This window comes from Scyliorhinus torazame, chromosome 22 (genome assembly GCF_047496885.1).
Source record: "Scyliorhinus torazame isolate Kashiwa2021f chromosome 22, sScyTor2.1, whole genome shotgun sequence".
Classification (NCBI taxonomy): Eukaryota; Metazoa; Chordata; class Chondrichthyes; order Carcharhiniformes; family Scyliorhinidae; genus Scyliorhinus; species Scyliorhinus torazame.
In genome coordinates, this window is record NC_092728.1 from 109,732,629 (window position 1) to 109,750,171 (window position 17,543).

Genomic DNA, 17,543 nt, shown 5'->3' on the forward strand with positions numbered 1-17,543 from the left:
CAAACACACGCCACCGCTCAACACACGCACGCTCGCCAAACACACGCACGCTCGCCAAACACACGCACGCTCAACACACGCACGCTCGCCAAACACACGCACGCTCGCCAGACACACGCACGCTCGCCAGACACACGCACGCTCGGCAGACACACGCACGCTCGCCAAACACACGCACGCTCGCCAGACACACGCACGCTCGCCAAACCGCACGCACGCTCGCCAAACACACGCACGCTCGCCAGACACACGCACGCTCGCCAACACACGCACGCTCCCCAGACACACGCACGCTCGCCAAACACACGCACGCTCGCCAACACACGCACGCTCGCCAACACACGCACGCTCCCAGACACACGCACGCTCGCCAGACACACGCACGCTCGGCAGACGCACGCACGTTCGCCAAACACACGCACGCTCGCCAAACACACGCACGCTCGCCAAACACACGCACACTCGCCAAACACGCACACTCGCCAAACACACGCACCCTCGCCAAACACACGCACGCTCGCCAAACACACGCACACTCGCCAAACACGCACACTCGCCAAAACACACGCACGCTCCCCAGACACACGCACGCTCGCCAGACACACGCACGCTCGCCAGACACACGCACGCTCGCCAAACACACGCACGCTCGCCAAACACACGCACGCTCCCCAGACACACGCACGCTCGCCAGACACACGCACGCTCGCCAAACACACGCACGCTCGCCAGACACACGCACGCTCGCCAGACACACGCACGCTCGCCAAACACACGCACGCTCCCCAGACACACGCACGCTCCCCAGACACACGCACGCTCGCCAAACACACGCACGCTCGCCAGACACACGCACGCTCGCCAGACCACGCACGCTCCCAGACACACGCACGCTCGCCAGACACACGCACGCTCGCCAGACACACGCACGCTCGCCAGACACACGGACGCTCGCCAGACACACGGACGCTCCCCCAGACACACGCACGCTCGCCAGACACACGCACGCTCGCCAAACACACGCACCCTCGCCAAACACACGCACGCTCGCCAGACACACGCACGCTCGCCAGACACACGCACGCTCCCCAGACACACGCACGCTCCCCAGACACACGCACGCTCCCCAGACACACGCACGCTCGCCAGACACACGCACGCTCGCCAAACACACGCACGCTCGCCAAACACACGCACGCTCCCCAGACACACGCACGCTCGCCAGACACACGCACGCTCGCCAAACACACGCACGCTCGCCAAACACACGCACGCTCGCCAGACACACGCACAACCAGAACGCTCGCCAGACACACGCACGCTCGCCAAACACACGCACGCTCGCCAGAACACACGCACGCTCGCCAAACACACGCACACTCGCCAAACACACGCACGCTCCGCCAACACACGCACGCTCGCCAGACACACGCACGCTCGCCAACACACGCACGCTCGCCAGACACACGCACGCTCCCAGACACACGCACGCTCGCCAGACACACGCCACGCTCGCCAGACACACGCACGCTCGCCAGACACACGCACGCTCGCCAGACACACGCACGCTCCGCCAGACACACGCACGCTCGCCAGACACACGCACGCTCGCCAAACACACGCACGCTCCCCAGACACACGCACGCTCGCCCAGACACACGCACGCTCGCCAGACACACGCACGCTCCCCAAACACACGCACGCTCGCCAGACACACGACGCTCGCCAGACACACGCACGCTCGCCAGACACACGCACGCTCGCCCAGACACACGCACGCCTCCCCAGACACACGCACGCTCGCCAGACACACGCACGCTCCCCAGACGCACGCACGCTCGCCAGACGCACGCACGCTCCCCAGACGCACGCACGCTCGCCAAACACACGCACGCTCGCCAGACACACGCACGCTCCCCAGACACACGCACGCTCGCCAGACACACGCACGCTCGCAGACACACGCACGCTCCCAGACCACGCACGCTCGCCCAGAACACACCGCACGCTCGCCAAACACACGCACGCTCGCCAGACACACGCAAGTCTCCCAGACACACGCACGCTCGCCAAACACACGCACGCTCGCCAAACACACGCACGCTCAACACACGCACGCTCGCCAGACACACGCACGCTCGCCAGACACACGCACGCTCAACACTCGCACGCTCGCCAAACACACGCACGCTCGCCAAACACACGCACGCTCAACACACGCACGCTCGCCCAGACACACGCACGCTCGCCAGACACACGCACGCTCGCCAAACACACGCACGCTCGCCAAACACACGCACGCTCAACACACGCACGCTCGCCAAACACACGCACGCTCGCCAGACACACGCACGCTCGCCAGACACACGCACGCTCGCCAAACACACGCACGCTCGCCAGACACACGCACGCTCGCCAAACACACGCACGCTCGCCAGACACACGCACGCTCGCCAGACACACGCACGCTCCCCAGACACACGCACGCTCGCAGACGCACGCACGCTCCCCAGACACACGCACGCTCGCCAAACACACGGCACGCTCGCCAGACTCACGCACGCTCCCCAGACACACGCACGCTCGCCAGACACACGCACGCTCGCCAGACACACGCACGCTCGCCCAGACGCACGCACGCTCCCCAGACACACGCACGCTCGCCAAACACACCGCACGCTCGGCAGACACACGCACGCTCGCCAGACGCACGCACGCTCGCCAGACACACGCACGCTCGCCAAACACACGCACGCTCGCCATACACACGCACGCTCGCCAGACACACGCACGCTCCCCAGACACACGCACGCTCGCCAAACACACGCACGCTCGCCAGTCACACGCACGCTCGCCAGACGCACGCACGCTCCCCAGACACACGCACGCTCGCCAAACACACGCACGCTCGCCAACACACGCACGCTCAACACACGCACGCTCGCCAGACACACGCACGCTCGCCAGACACACGCACGCTCGCCAAACACACGCACGCTCGCCAAACACACGCACGCTCCAAACACACGCACGCTCGCCAAACACACGCACGCTCGCCAGACACACGCACGCTCGCCAGACACACGCACTCGCTCGCCAGACACACGCAGACGCTCGCCAGACACACGCACGCTCGCCAAACACACGCACGCTCGCCAGACACACGCACGCTCGCCAAACACACGCACGCTCGCCAAACACACGCACGCTCGCCAAACACACGCACGCTCAACACACGCACGCTCGCCAACACACGCACGCTCGCCAAACACACGCACGCTCGCCAAACACACGCACGCTCCCCAGACACACGCACGCTCGCCAGACACACGCACGCTCGCCAGACACACGCACGCTCGCCAGACACACGCACGCTCGCCAGACACACGGCACGCTCGCCAAACACACGCACGCTCAACACACGCCCCATCGCTCAAACACACGCACGCTCGCCAAACACACGCACGCTCAACACACGCACGCTCGCCAAACACACGCACGCTCGCCAGACACACGCACGCTCGCCAGACACACGCACGCTCGCCAGACACACGCACGCTCAACACACGCACGCTCGCCAAACACACGCACGCTCAACACACGCACGCTCGCCAAACACACGCACGCTCGCCAAACACACGCACGCTCAACACACGCACGCTCGCCAAACACACGCACGCTCGCCAGACACACGCACGCTCGCCAGACACACGCACGCTCGGCAGACACACGCACGCTCGCCAAACACACGCACGCTCGCCAGACACACGCACGCTCGCCAAACGCACGCACGCTCGCCAAACACACGCACGCTCGCCAGACACACGCACGCTCGCCAACACACGCACGCTCCCCAGACACACGCACGCTCGCCAAACACACGCACGCTCGCCAACACACGCACGCTCGCCAACACACGCACCGCTCCCCCAGACACACGCACGCTCGCCAGACACACGCACGCTCGGCAGACGCACGCACGTTCGCCCAACACACGCACGCTCGCCAAACACACGCACGCTCGCCAAACACACGCACACTCGCCAAACACGCACACTCGCCAAACACACGCACACTCGCCAAACACACGCACGCTCGCCAAACACACGCACACTCGCCAAACACGCACACTCGCCAAACACACGCACGCTCGCAAACACACGCACGCTCGCCAAACACGCACCCTCGCCAAACACACGCACGCTCGCCAAACACGCACCCTCGCCAAACACGCACCCTCGCCAAACACACGCACGCTCGCCAAACACACGCACGCTCGCCAAACACAACGCACGCTCGCCAGACACGCACCCTCGCCAAACACGCACCCTCGCCAAACACACGCACACTCGCCAAACACGCACCCTCGCCAAACACGCACCCTCGCCAAACACACGCACGCTCGCCAAACACGCACCCTCGCCAACACGCACCCTCGCCAAACACACGCACACTCGCCAAACACACGCACGCTCGCCAAACACACGCACACTCGCCAAACACGCACACTCGCCAAACACATGCACGCTCGCCAAACACACGCACACTCGCCAAACACACGCACGCTCGCCAAACACACGCACACTCGCCAAACACACGCACGCTCGCCAACACACGCACGCTCCCCAGACACACGCACGCTCGCCAAACACACGCACGCTCCCCAGACACACGCACACTCGCCAAACACACGCACGCTCGCCAAACACACGCACGCTCCCCAGACACACGCACGCTCGCCAAACACGCACGCTCGCCAAACACATGCACGCTCGCCAAACGCACGCACACTCGCCAAACACGCACACTCGCCAAACACACGCACACTCGCCAAACACGCACACTCGCCAAACACACGCACGCTCGCCAAACACACGCACACTCGCCAAACACACGCACGCTCGCCAAACACACGCACACTCGCCAAACACGCACGCTCGCCAAACACATGCACGCTCGCCAAACACACGCACGTTCGCCAAACACACGCACACTCGCCAAACACGCACACTCGCCAAACACACGCACGCTCGCCAGACACACGCACGCTCGCCAAACGCACGCACGCTCCGGCAGACACACGCACGCTCGCCAGACACACGCACGCTCGCCAGACACACGCACGCTCGCCAAACACACGCACGCTCGCCAGGACACACGCACGCTCGCCAGACACACGCACGCTCGCCAAACGCACGCACGCTCGCCCAAACACAAGCACACTCGCCAGACACACGCACGCTCGCCAAACACACGCAACGGCCTCGCCAAACACACGGCACGCTCGCCAAACACGCACCCTCGCCAAACACACGCACGCTCGCCAAACACGCACCCTCGCCAAACACGCACCCCTCGCCAAACACACGCACGCTCGCCAAACACGCACCCTCGCCAAACACGCACCCTCGCCAAACACACGCACGCTCGCCAAACACACGCACGCTCGCCAAACACACGCACGCTCGCCAAACACGCACCCTCGCCAAACACGCACCCTCGCCAAACACGCACCCTCGCCAAACACACGCACGCTCGCCAAACACGCACCCTCGCCAAACACGCACCCTCGCCAAACACACGCACGCTCGGCAGACGCACGCACGCTCGCCAAACACACGCACGCTCGCCAACACACGCACGCTCGCCAAACACACGCACGCTCGCCAGACACACGCACGCTCGCCAAACACACGCACGCTCGCCAGACACACGCACGCTCGCCAGACCACACGCACGCTTGCCAGACACACGCACCCTCGCCAAACACAACGCACGCTCGCCAGACACACGCACCCTCGCCAGACACACGCACGCTCGCCAGACACACGCACGCTCGCCAGACACACGCACCCTCGCCAAACACACGCACGCTCGCCAAACACACGCACGCTCCGCCAGACACACGCACAGCTCGCCAGACACACACACGCTCGCCAGAACACACAGCACGCTCGCCAGACACACGCACGCTCGCCAGACACACGCACGCTCGCCAGACACACGCACGCTCGCCAGACACACGCACGCTCGCCAACAACGCACGCTCGCCAGACACACGCACGCTCGCCAGACACACGCACGCTCGCCAAACACACGCACGCTCGCCAAACACACGCACGCTCCCCAGACACACGCACGCTCGCCAGACACACGCACGCTCGCCAGACACACGCACGCTCGCCAAACACACGCACGCTCGCCAAACACACGCACGCTCCCCAGACACACGCACGCTCGCCAGACACACGCACGCTCGCCAAACACACGCACGCTCGCCAGACACACGCACGCTCGCCAGACACACGCACGCTCGCCAAACACACGCACGCTCCCCAGACACACGCACGCTCCCCAGACACACGCACGCTCGCCAAACACACGCACGCTCGCCAGACACACGGCACGCTCGCCAGACACACGCACGCTCGCCAGACACACGCACGCTCCCCAGACACACGCACCGCTCGCCAGACACACGCACGCTCGCCAGAACACACGCACGCTCGCCAGACACACGGACGCTCGCCAGACACACGGACGCTCCCCAGACACACGCACGCTCGCCAGACACACGCACGCTCGCCAAACACACGCACCCTCGCCAAACACACGCACGCTCGCCAGACACACGCACGCTCGCCAGACACACGCACGCTCCCCAGACACACGCACGCTCCCAGACACACGCACGCTCCCCAGACACACGCACGCTCGCCAGACACACGCACGCTCGCCAAACACACGCACGCTCGCCAAACACACGCACGCTCCCCAGACACACGCACGCTCGCCAGACACACGCACGCTCGCCAAACACACGCACGCTCGCCAAACACACGCACGCTCGCCAGACACACGCACACTCGCCAGACACACGCACGCTCGCCAAACACACGCACGCTCGCCAGACACACGCACGCTCGCCAAACACACGCACACTCGCCAAACACACGCACGCTCGCCAAACACACGCACGCTCGCCAAACACACGCACGCTCGCCAAACACACGCACGCTCGCCAGACACACGCACGCTCCCCAGACACACGCACGCTCCCCCAGACACACGCACGCTCGCCAGACACACGCACGCTCGCCAGACACACGCACGCTCGCCAGACACACGCACCGCCTCGCCAGACACACGCACGCTCGCCAAACACACGCACGCTCCCCAGACACACGCACGCTCGCCAGACACACTCACGCTCGCCAGACACACGCACGCTCGCCAGACACACGCACGCTCGCCAGACACACGCACGCTCGCCAGACACACGCACGCATCGCCAGACACACGCACGCTCCCAGACACACGCACGCTCGCCAGACACACGCACGCTCCCAGACGCACGCAACGCTCGCCAGACGCACGCACGCTCCCCAGACGCACGCACGCTCGCCAAACACACGCACGCTCGCCAGACACACGCACGCTCCCCAGACACACGCACGCTCGCCAGACACACGCACGCTCGGCAGACACACGCACGCTCGCCAGACGCACGCACGCACCCCGACACACGCACGCTCGCCAAACACACGCACGCTCGCCAGACACACGCAAGCTCCCCAGACACACGCACGCTCGCCAAACACACGCACGCGTCGCCAAACACACGCACGCTCAACACACGCACGCTCGCCAGACACACGCACGCTCGCCAGACACACGCACGCTCAACACACGCACGCTCGCCAAACACACGCACGCTCGCCAAACACACGCACGCTCAACACACGCACGCTCGCCAGACACACGCACGCTCGCCAGACACACGCACGCTCGCCAAACACACGCACGCTCGCCAAACACACGCACGCTCAACACACGCACGCTCGCCAAACACACGCACGCTCGCCAGACACACGCACGCTCGCCAGACACACGCACGCTCGCCAAAACACACGCACGCTCGCCAGACACACGCACGCTCGCCAAACACACGCACGCTCGCCAGACACACGCACGCTCGCCAGACACACGCACGCTCCCCAGACACACGACGCACGCGCTCCCAGACGCACGCACGCTCCCCAGGACACCACGCACGCTCGCCAACACACGCACGCTCGCCAGACACACGCACGCTCCCCAGACACACGACGCACGGCTCGCCAGAACACACGCACGCTCCCCAGACACACGCACGCTCGCCAGACGCACGCACGCTCCCCAGACCAGCACGGCACGCGCTCGCCAGACACACGCACGCTCCGCAGACACACGCACGCTCGCCAGCCAACACCGCACGCACGCTCGCCAGACACACGCACGCTCGCCAGACACACGCACGCTCGCCAGACACACGCACGCTCGCCAACACACAGCGCGGCACGCTCGCCCAGACACACGCACCGTCGCCCAACACACAGCACGCTCGCCAGACACACGCACGCTCGCCAGACACACGCACGCTCGCCAGACACACGCACGCTCGCCAGAACACACGCACGCTCGCCAGACACACGCACGCTCGCCAACCACGCACGCACCCGCAGACACACGCACGCTCGCCAAACACACGCACGCTCGCCAGACACACGCACGCTCGCCAGACACACGCACGCTCGCCAGAACACACGCACGCTCGCCAGACACACGCACGCTCGCCAACACACGCACGCTCGCCAAACACACGCACGCTCGCCAACACACGCACGCTCGCCAGACACACGCACGCTCGCCAGACACACGGCACGCCGCTCGCCAGACACACGCACGCTCGCCAAACGGCACACGCACGCTCGCCAGACACACGCACGCTCGCCAAAACACACGCACGCTCGCCAAACACACGCACGCTCGCCCCCCAAACACACGCCACGCTCGCCAACACCACGCACGCTCGCCAGACACACGCACGCTCGCCAGACACACGCACGCTCGCCAACACACGCACGCTCGCCAAACACACGCACGCTCGCCAACACACGCACGCTCGCCAAACACACGCACGCTCGCCAAACACACGCACGCTCGCCAGACACCGCACGCTCGCCAGACACACGCACGGCTCGCCAGAACACACGCACGCTTCAGACACACGCACGCTCGCCAAACACACGCACGCTCGCCAAACACACGCACCGCTCAACACACGCACGCTCGCCGCACGCTCGCCAAACACACGCACGCTCAACACACGCACGCTCGCCAAACACACGCACGCTCGCCAGACACACGCACGCTCGCCAGACACACGCACGCTCGGCAGACACACGCACGCTCGCCAAACACACGCACGCTCGCCAGACACACGCACGCTCGCCAAACGCACGCACGCTCGCCAAACACACGCACGCTCGCCAGACACACGCACGCTCGCCAACACACGCACGCTCCCCAGACACACGCACGCTCGCCAAACACACGCACGCTCGCCAACACACGCACGCTCGCCAACACACGCACGCTCCCCAGACACACGCACGCTCGCCAGACACACGCACGCTCGGCAGACGCACGCACGTTCGCCAAACACACGCACGCTCGCCAAACACACGCACGCTCGCCAAACACACGCACACTCGCCAAACACGCACACTCGCCAAACACACGCACCCTCGCCAAACACACGCACGCTCGCCAAACACACGCACACTCGCCAAACACGCACACTCGCCAAACACACGCACGCTCGCCAAACACACGCACGCTCGCCAAACACGCACCCTCGCCAAACACACGCACGCTCGCCAAACACGCACCCTCGCCAAACACGCACCCTCGCCAAACACACGCACGCTCGCCAAACACACGCACGCTCGCCAAACACACGCACGCTCGCCAGACACGCACCCTCGCCAAACACGCACCCTCGCCAAACACACGCACACTCGCCAAACACGCACCCTCGCCAAACACGCACCCTCGCCAAACACACGCACGCTCGCCAAACACGCACCCTCGCCAAACACGCACCCTCGCCAAACACACGCACACTCGCCAAACACACGCACGCTCGCCAAACACACGCACACTCGCCAAACACGCACACTCGCCAAACACATGCACGCTCGCCAAACACACGCACACTCGCCAAACACACGCACGCTCGCCAAACACACGCACACTCGCCAAACACACGCACGCTCGCCAAACACACGCACGCTCCCCAGACACACGCACGCTCGCCAAACACACGCACGCTCCCCAGACACACGCACACTCGCCAAACACACGCACGCTCGCCAAACACACGCACGCTCCCCAGACACACGCACGCTCGCCAAACACGCACGCTCGCCAAACACATGCACGCTCGCCAAACGCACGCACACTCGCCAAACACGCACACTCGCCAAACACACGCACACTCGCCAAACACGCACACTCGCCAAACACACGCACGCTCGCCAAACACACGCACACTCGCCAAACACACGCACGCTCGCCAAACACACGCACACTCGCCAAACACGCACGCTCGCCAAACACATGCACGCTCGCCAAACACACGCACGTTCGCCAAACACACGCACACTCGCCAAACACGCACACTCGCCAAACACACGCACGCTCGCCAGACACACGCACGCTCGCCAAACGCACGCACGCTCGGCAGACACACGCACGCTCGCCAGACACACGCACGCTCGCCAGACACACGCACGCTCGCCAAACACACGCACGCTCGCCAGACACACGCACGCTCGCCAGACACACGCACGCTCGCCAAACGCACGCACGCTCGCCAAACACAAGCACACTCGCCAGACACACGCACGCTCGCCAAACACACGCACGCTCGCCAAACACACGCACGCTCGCCAAACACGCACCCTCGCCAAACACACGCACGCTCGCCAAACACGCACCCTCGCCAAACACGCACCCTCGCCAAACACACGCACGCTCGCCAAACACGCACCCTCGCCAAACACGCACCCTCGCCAAACACACGCACGCTCGCCAAACACACGCACGCTCGCCAAACACACGCACGCTCGCCAAACACGCACCCTCGCCAAACACGCACCCTCGCCAAACACGCACCCTCGCCAAACACACGCACGCTCGCCAAACACGCACCCTCGCCAAACACGCACCCTCGCCAAACACACGCACGCTCGGCAGACGCACGCACGCTCGCCAAACACATGCACGCTCGCCAGACACACGCACGCTCGCCAAACACACGCACGCTCGCCAAACACACGCACGCTCGCCAAACACACGCACACTCGCCAAACACGCACACTCGCCAAACACACGCACGCTCGCCAAACACACGCACACTCGCCAAACACACGCACGCTCGCCAAACACACGCACACTCGCCAAACACGCACGCTCGCCAAACACATGCACGCTCGCCAAACGCACGCACGCTCGCCAAACACATGCACACTCGCCAAACACACGCACGCTCGCCAGACACACGCACGCTCGCCAAACACACGCACGCTCGCCAGACACACGCACGCTCGCCAAACACACGCACACTCGCCAAACGCACGCACGCTCGGCAGACGCACGCACGCTCGCCAAACACACGCACGTTCGCCAAACACACGCACACTCGCCAAACACGCACACTCGCCAAACACACGCACGCTCGCCAGACACACGCACGCTCGCCAAACGCACGCACGCTCGGCAGACGCACGCACGCTCGCCAAACACATGCACGCTCGCCAGACACACGCACGCTCGCCAAACGCACGCACGCTCGCCGAACACAAGCACACTCGCCAAACACACGCACGCTCGCCAAACACACGCACGCTCGCCAAACGCACGCACGCTCGCCAAACACAAGCACACTCGCCAGACACACGCACGCTCGCCAAACACACGCACGCTCGCCAAACACACGCACGCTCGCCAAACACGCACCCTCGCCAAACACACGCACGCTCGCCAAACACGCACCCTCGCCAAACACGCACCCTCGCCAAACACACGCACGCTCGCCAAACACGCACCCTCGCCAAACACGCACCCTCGCCAAACACACGCACGCTCGCCAAACACACGCACGCTCGCCAAACACACGCACGCTCGCCAAACACGCACCCTCGCCAAACACGCACCCTCGCCAAACACGCACCCTCGCCAAACACACGCACGCTCGCCAAACACGCACCCTCGCCAAACACGCACCCTCGCCAAACACACGCACGCTCGGCAGACGCACGCACGCTCGCCAAACACATGCACGCTCGCCAGACACACGCACGCTCGCCAAACACACGCACGCTCGCCAAACACACGCACGCTCGCCAAACACACGCACACTCGCCAAACACGCACACTCGCCAAACACACGCACGCTCGCCAAACACACGCACACTCGCCAAACACACGCACGCTCGCCAAACACACGCACACTCGCCAAACACGCACGCTCGCCAAACACATGCACGCTCGCCAAACGCACGCACGCTCGCCAAACACATGCACACTCGCCAAACACACGCACGCTCGCCAGACACACGCACGCTCGCCAAACACACGCGCGCTCGCCAGACACACGCACGCTCGCCAAACACACGCACACTCGCCAAACGCACGCACGCTCGGCAGACGCACGCACGCTCGCCAAACACACGCACGTTCGCCAAACACACGCACACTCGCCAAACACGCACACTCGCCAAACACACGCACGCTCGCCAGACACACGCACGCTCGCCAAACGCACGCACGCTCGGCAGACGCACGCACGCTCGCCAAACACACGCACGCTCGCCAGACACACGCACGCTCGCCAAACGCACGCACGCTCGCCGAACACAAGCACACTCGCCAAACACACGCACGCTCGCCAAACACACGCACGCTCGCCAAACGCACGCACGCTCGCCAAACGCACGCACGCTCGCCAAACACAAGCACACTCGCCAAACACACGCACGCTCGCCAAACACACGCACGCTCGCCAAACGCACGCACGCTCGCCAAACACAAGCACACTCGCCAAACGCACGCACGTTCGCCAAACACACGCACGCTCGCCAAACACACGCACGCTCGCCAAACACACGCACGCTCGCCAAACACACGCACGCTCGCCAAATACACGCACGCTCGCCAAACACACGCACACTCGCCAAACACACGCACGCTCGCCAAACACACGCACGCTCGCCAAACACGCACACTCGCCAAACACGCACACTCGCCAAACACACGCACGCTCGCCAAACACACGCACGCTCGCCAAACACACGCACGCTCGCCAAACACGCACCCTCGCCAAACACACGCACGCTCGCCAAACACGCACCCTCGCCAAACACGCACCCTCGCCAAACACACGCACGCTCGCCAAACACGCACCCTCGCCAAACACGCACCCTCGCCAAACACACGCACGCTCGCCAAACACACGCACGCTCGCCAAACACACGCACACTCGCCAAACACACGCACGCTCGCCAAACACACGCACACTCGCCAAACACACGCACGCTCGCCAAACACACGCACGCTCGCCAAACACACGCACGCTCGCCAAACACGCACCCTCGCCAAACACACGCACGCTCGCCAAACACGCACCCTCGCCAACACACGCACCCTCGCCAAACACACGCACGCTCGCCAAACACGCACCCTCGCCAAACACGCACCCTCGCCAAACACACGCACGCTCGCCAAACACACGCACGCTCGCCAAACACACGCACACTCGCCAAACACGCACACTCGCCAAACACACGCACCCTCGCCAAACACACGCACGCTCGCCAAACACACGCACACTCGCCAAACACGCACACTCGCCAAACACACGCACGCTCGCCAAACACACGCACGCTCGCCAAACACGCACCCTCGCCAAACACACGCACGCTCGCCAAACACGCACCCTCGCCAAACACGCACCCTCGCCAAACACACGCACGCTCGCCAAACACACGCACGCTCGCCAAACACACGCACGCTCGCCAGACACGCACCCTCGCCAAACACGCACCCTCGCCAAACACACGCACACTCGCCAAACACGCACCCTCGCCAAACACGCACCCTCGCCAAACACACGCACGCTCGCCAAACACGCACCCTCGCCAAACACGCACCCTCGCCAAACACACGCACACTCGCCAAACACACGCACGCTCGCCAAACACACGCACACTCGCCAAACACGCACACTCGCCAAACACATGCACGCTCGCCAAACACACGCACACTCGCCAAACACACGCACGCTCGCCAAACACACGCACACTCGCCAAACACACGCACGCTCGCCAAACACACGCACGCTCCCCAGACACACGCACGCTCGCCAAACACACGCACGCTCCCCAGACACACGCACACTCGCCAAACACACGCACGCTCGCCAAACACACGCACGCTCCCCAGACACACGCACGCTCGCCAAACACGCACGCTCGCCAAACACATGCACGCTCGCCAAACGCACGCACACTCGCCAAACACGCACACTCGCCAAACACACGCACACTCGCCAAACACGCACACTCGCCAAACACACGCACGCTCGCCAAACACACGCACACTCGCCAAACACACGCACGCTCGCCAAACACACGCACACTCGCCAAACACGCACGCTCGCCAAACACATGCACGCTCGCCAAACACACGCACGTTCGCCAAACACACGCACACTCGCCAAACACGCACACTCGCCAAACACACGCACGCTCGCCAGACACACGCACGCTCGCCAAACGCACGCACTCTCGGCAGACACACGCACGCTCGCCAAACACACGCACGCTCGCCAGACACACGCACGCTCGCCAAACACACGCACGCTCGCCAGACACACGCACGCTCGCCAGACACACGCACGCTCGCCAAACGCACGCACGCTCGCCAAACACAAGCACACTCGCCAGACACACGCACGCTCGCCAAACACACGCACGCTCGCCAAACACACGCACGCTCGCCAAACACGCACCCTCGCCAAACACACGCACGCTCGCCAAACACGCACCCTCGCCAAACACGCACCCTCGCCAAACACACGCACGCTCGCCAAACACGCACCCTCGCCAAACACGCACCCTCGCCAAACACACGCACGCTCGCCAAACACACGCACGCTCGCCAAACACACGCACGCTCGCCAAACACGCACCCTCGCCAAACACGCACCCTCGCCAAACACGCACCCTCGCCAAACACACGCACGCTCGCCAAACACGCACCCTCGCCAAACACGCACCCTCGCCAAACACACGCACGCTCGGCAGACGCACGCACGCTCGCCAAACACACGCACGCTCGCCAGACACACGCACGCTCGCCAAACACACGCACGCTCGCCAAACACACGCACGCTCGCCAAACACACGCACACTCGCCAAACACGCACACTCGCCAAACACACGCACGCTCGCCAAACACACGCACACTCGCCAAACACACGCACGCTCGCCAAACACACGCACACTCGCCAAACACGCACGCTCGCCAAACACATGCACGCTCGCCAAACGCACGCACGCTCGCCAAACACACGCACACTCGCCAAACACACGCACGCTCGCCAGACACACGCACGCTCGCCAAACACACGCACGCTCGCCAGACACACGCACGCTCGCCAAACACACGCACACTCGCCAAACGCACGCACGCTCGGCAGACGCACGCACGCTCGCCAAACACACGCACGTTCGCCAAACACACGCACACTCGCCAAACACGCACACTCGCCAAACACACGCACGCTCGCCAGACACACGCACGCTCGCCAAACGCACGCACGCTCGCCAAACGCACGCACGCTCGGCAGACGCACGCACGCTCGCCAAACACACGCACGCTCGCCAGACACACGCACGCTCGCCAAACGCACGCACGCTCGCCAAACACAAGCACGCTCGCCAAACACAAGCACACTCGCCAAACACACGCACGCTCGCCAAACACACGCACGCTTGCCAAACGCACGCACGCTCGCCAAACACAAGCACACTCGCCAAACGCACGCACGTTCGCCAAACACACGCACGCTCGCCAAACACACGCACGCTCGCCAAACACACGCACGCTCGCCAAACACACGCACGCTCGCCAAACACACGCACACTCGCCAAACACACGCACGCTCGCCAAACACACGCACGCTCGCCAAACACGCACACTCGCCAAACACGCACACTCGCCAAACACACGCACGCTCGCCAAACACACGCACGCTCGCCAAACACACGCACGCTCGCCAAACACGCACCCTCGCCAAACACACGCACGCTCGCCAAACACGCACCCTCGCCAAACACGCACCCTCGCCAAACACACGCACGCTCGCCAAACACGCACCCTCGCCAAACACGCACCCTCGCCAAACACACGCACGCTCGCCAAACACACGCACGCTCGCCAAACACACGCACGCTCGCCAAACACACGCACACACTCACTCAATACATGCACACATTCGCCCAACAGACGTGCACACATGCCCAATACATGCACACACTCACCCGACAAACACGCACACTCGCCTAACACAAGCACACACCGCCCAACAGACGCAGACTCGCCCAACATACGCGCACACTTATAGACCATAGATCATAGAATTTACAGTGCAGAAGGAGGCCATTCAGCCCATCGCGTCTGCACCGGCTCTTGGAAAGAGCACCCTACTTAAGCTCGCGTCTCCACCCTATCTCCGTAACCCAGCAACCCCACCCAACCTATGGACACTAAGGCAATTTATCATGGCCAATCCACCATTGGGACTTGTGGGAGGAAACCGGAGCACCCGGAGGAAACCCACACGACACTGGGAGAACGTGCAGACTCCGCACAGACAGTGACCCCAAGCCGGAATCGAACCTGGGACCCTGGAGCTGTGAAGAAACAGTGCTAAGCACTGTGCTACCGTGTTGCCCTAAACTTGCCCAACTCACGCACACACTGGTCAAACAGACTCTCGCACACACTCACCCCAACTCACGCACACACTTGCCAAACACACTCATGCACACACTGGTCAAGCACACTCTCGCACACTCGCCCAACTCACGCACACACTCGCCCAACTCACGCACACTTGCCTAACACCTGCACACACTCGCCAAACACACTCACGCACACACTCGCCCAACACACGCTCCGCCCCCCGCCCCGTCCCCCGCTCACACAAACACACTCGTTCTTTACAGCATGATGCGGGAGACAGGCCCAAGCCTGTTGCGGGCGACCAGAACAGGCCTGAACCTTACACCTGCGGTTGATAAATTTGTTCCTCACCTTTTCACCTTTGTGTCCCATAAAGCCACGAACACCATCAGCACCCTGAAACAGCAACAGATCACACCTTTGGTACAAGTAATGCCCCACTGCACTGCACTGGGAGACAGGCACGAATAATGATTGTTATTATAATGTGTTGAGTTTTTGTCACCCTATTATTGAAAGGATTTGTTAAATTAGAAAGAGTGCAGAAAGGGTTTACGAGGATGCTACTGGACTTGATGGTTTGATTTATAAAGCCAGGCTGGATCGGCTGGGATCCTTTTCCCTGGAGCGGAGGAGGCGTGGGGGTGATCTTATAGAGGTGTATAAAATAATGAGGGCCGAGATAAGGT

At 63.9% G+C, this 17,543-nt stretch overlaps 1 protein-coding gene across 1 annotated transcript in view; it reads right to left on the bottom strand.

The window, feature by feature from the left end:
• The window catches only part of LOC140399362 (uncharacterized), a 166,522-nt gene extending 149,276 nt beyond the window's left edge, over positions 1-17,246 (bottom strand). Inside the window, exon 1 of the mRNA XM_072488934.1 lies at positions 17,206-17,246. Within this exon, the coding sequence (XP_072345035.1) occupies positions 17,206-17,226 (21 nt within the window). The 5' untranslated portion in view covers positions 17,227-17,246. The remainder of the gene's footprint in view (positions 1-17,205) is intronic.
• Positions 17,247-17,543: the final 297 nt, after the last annotated feature.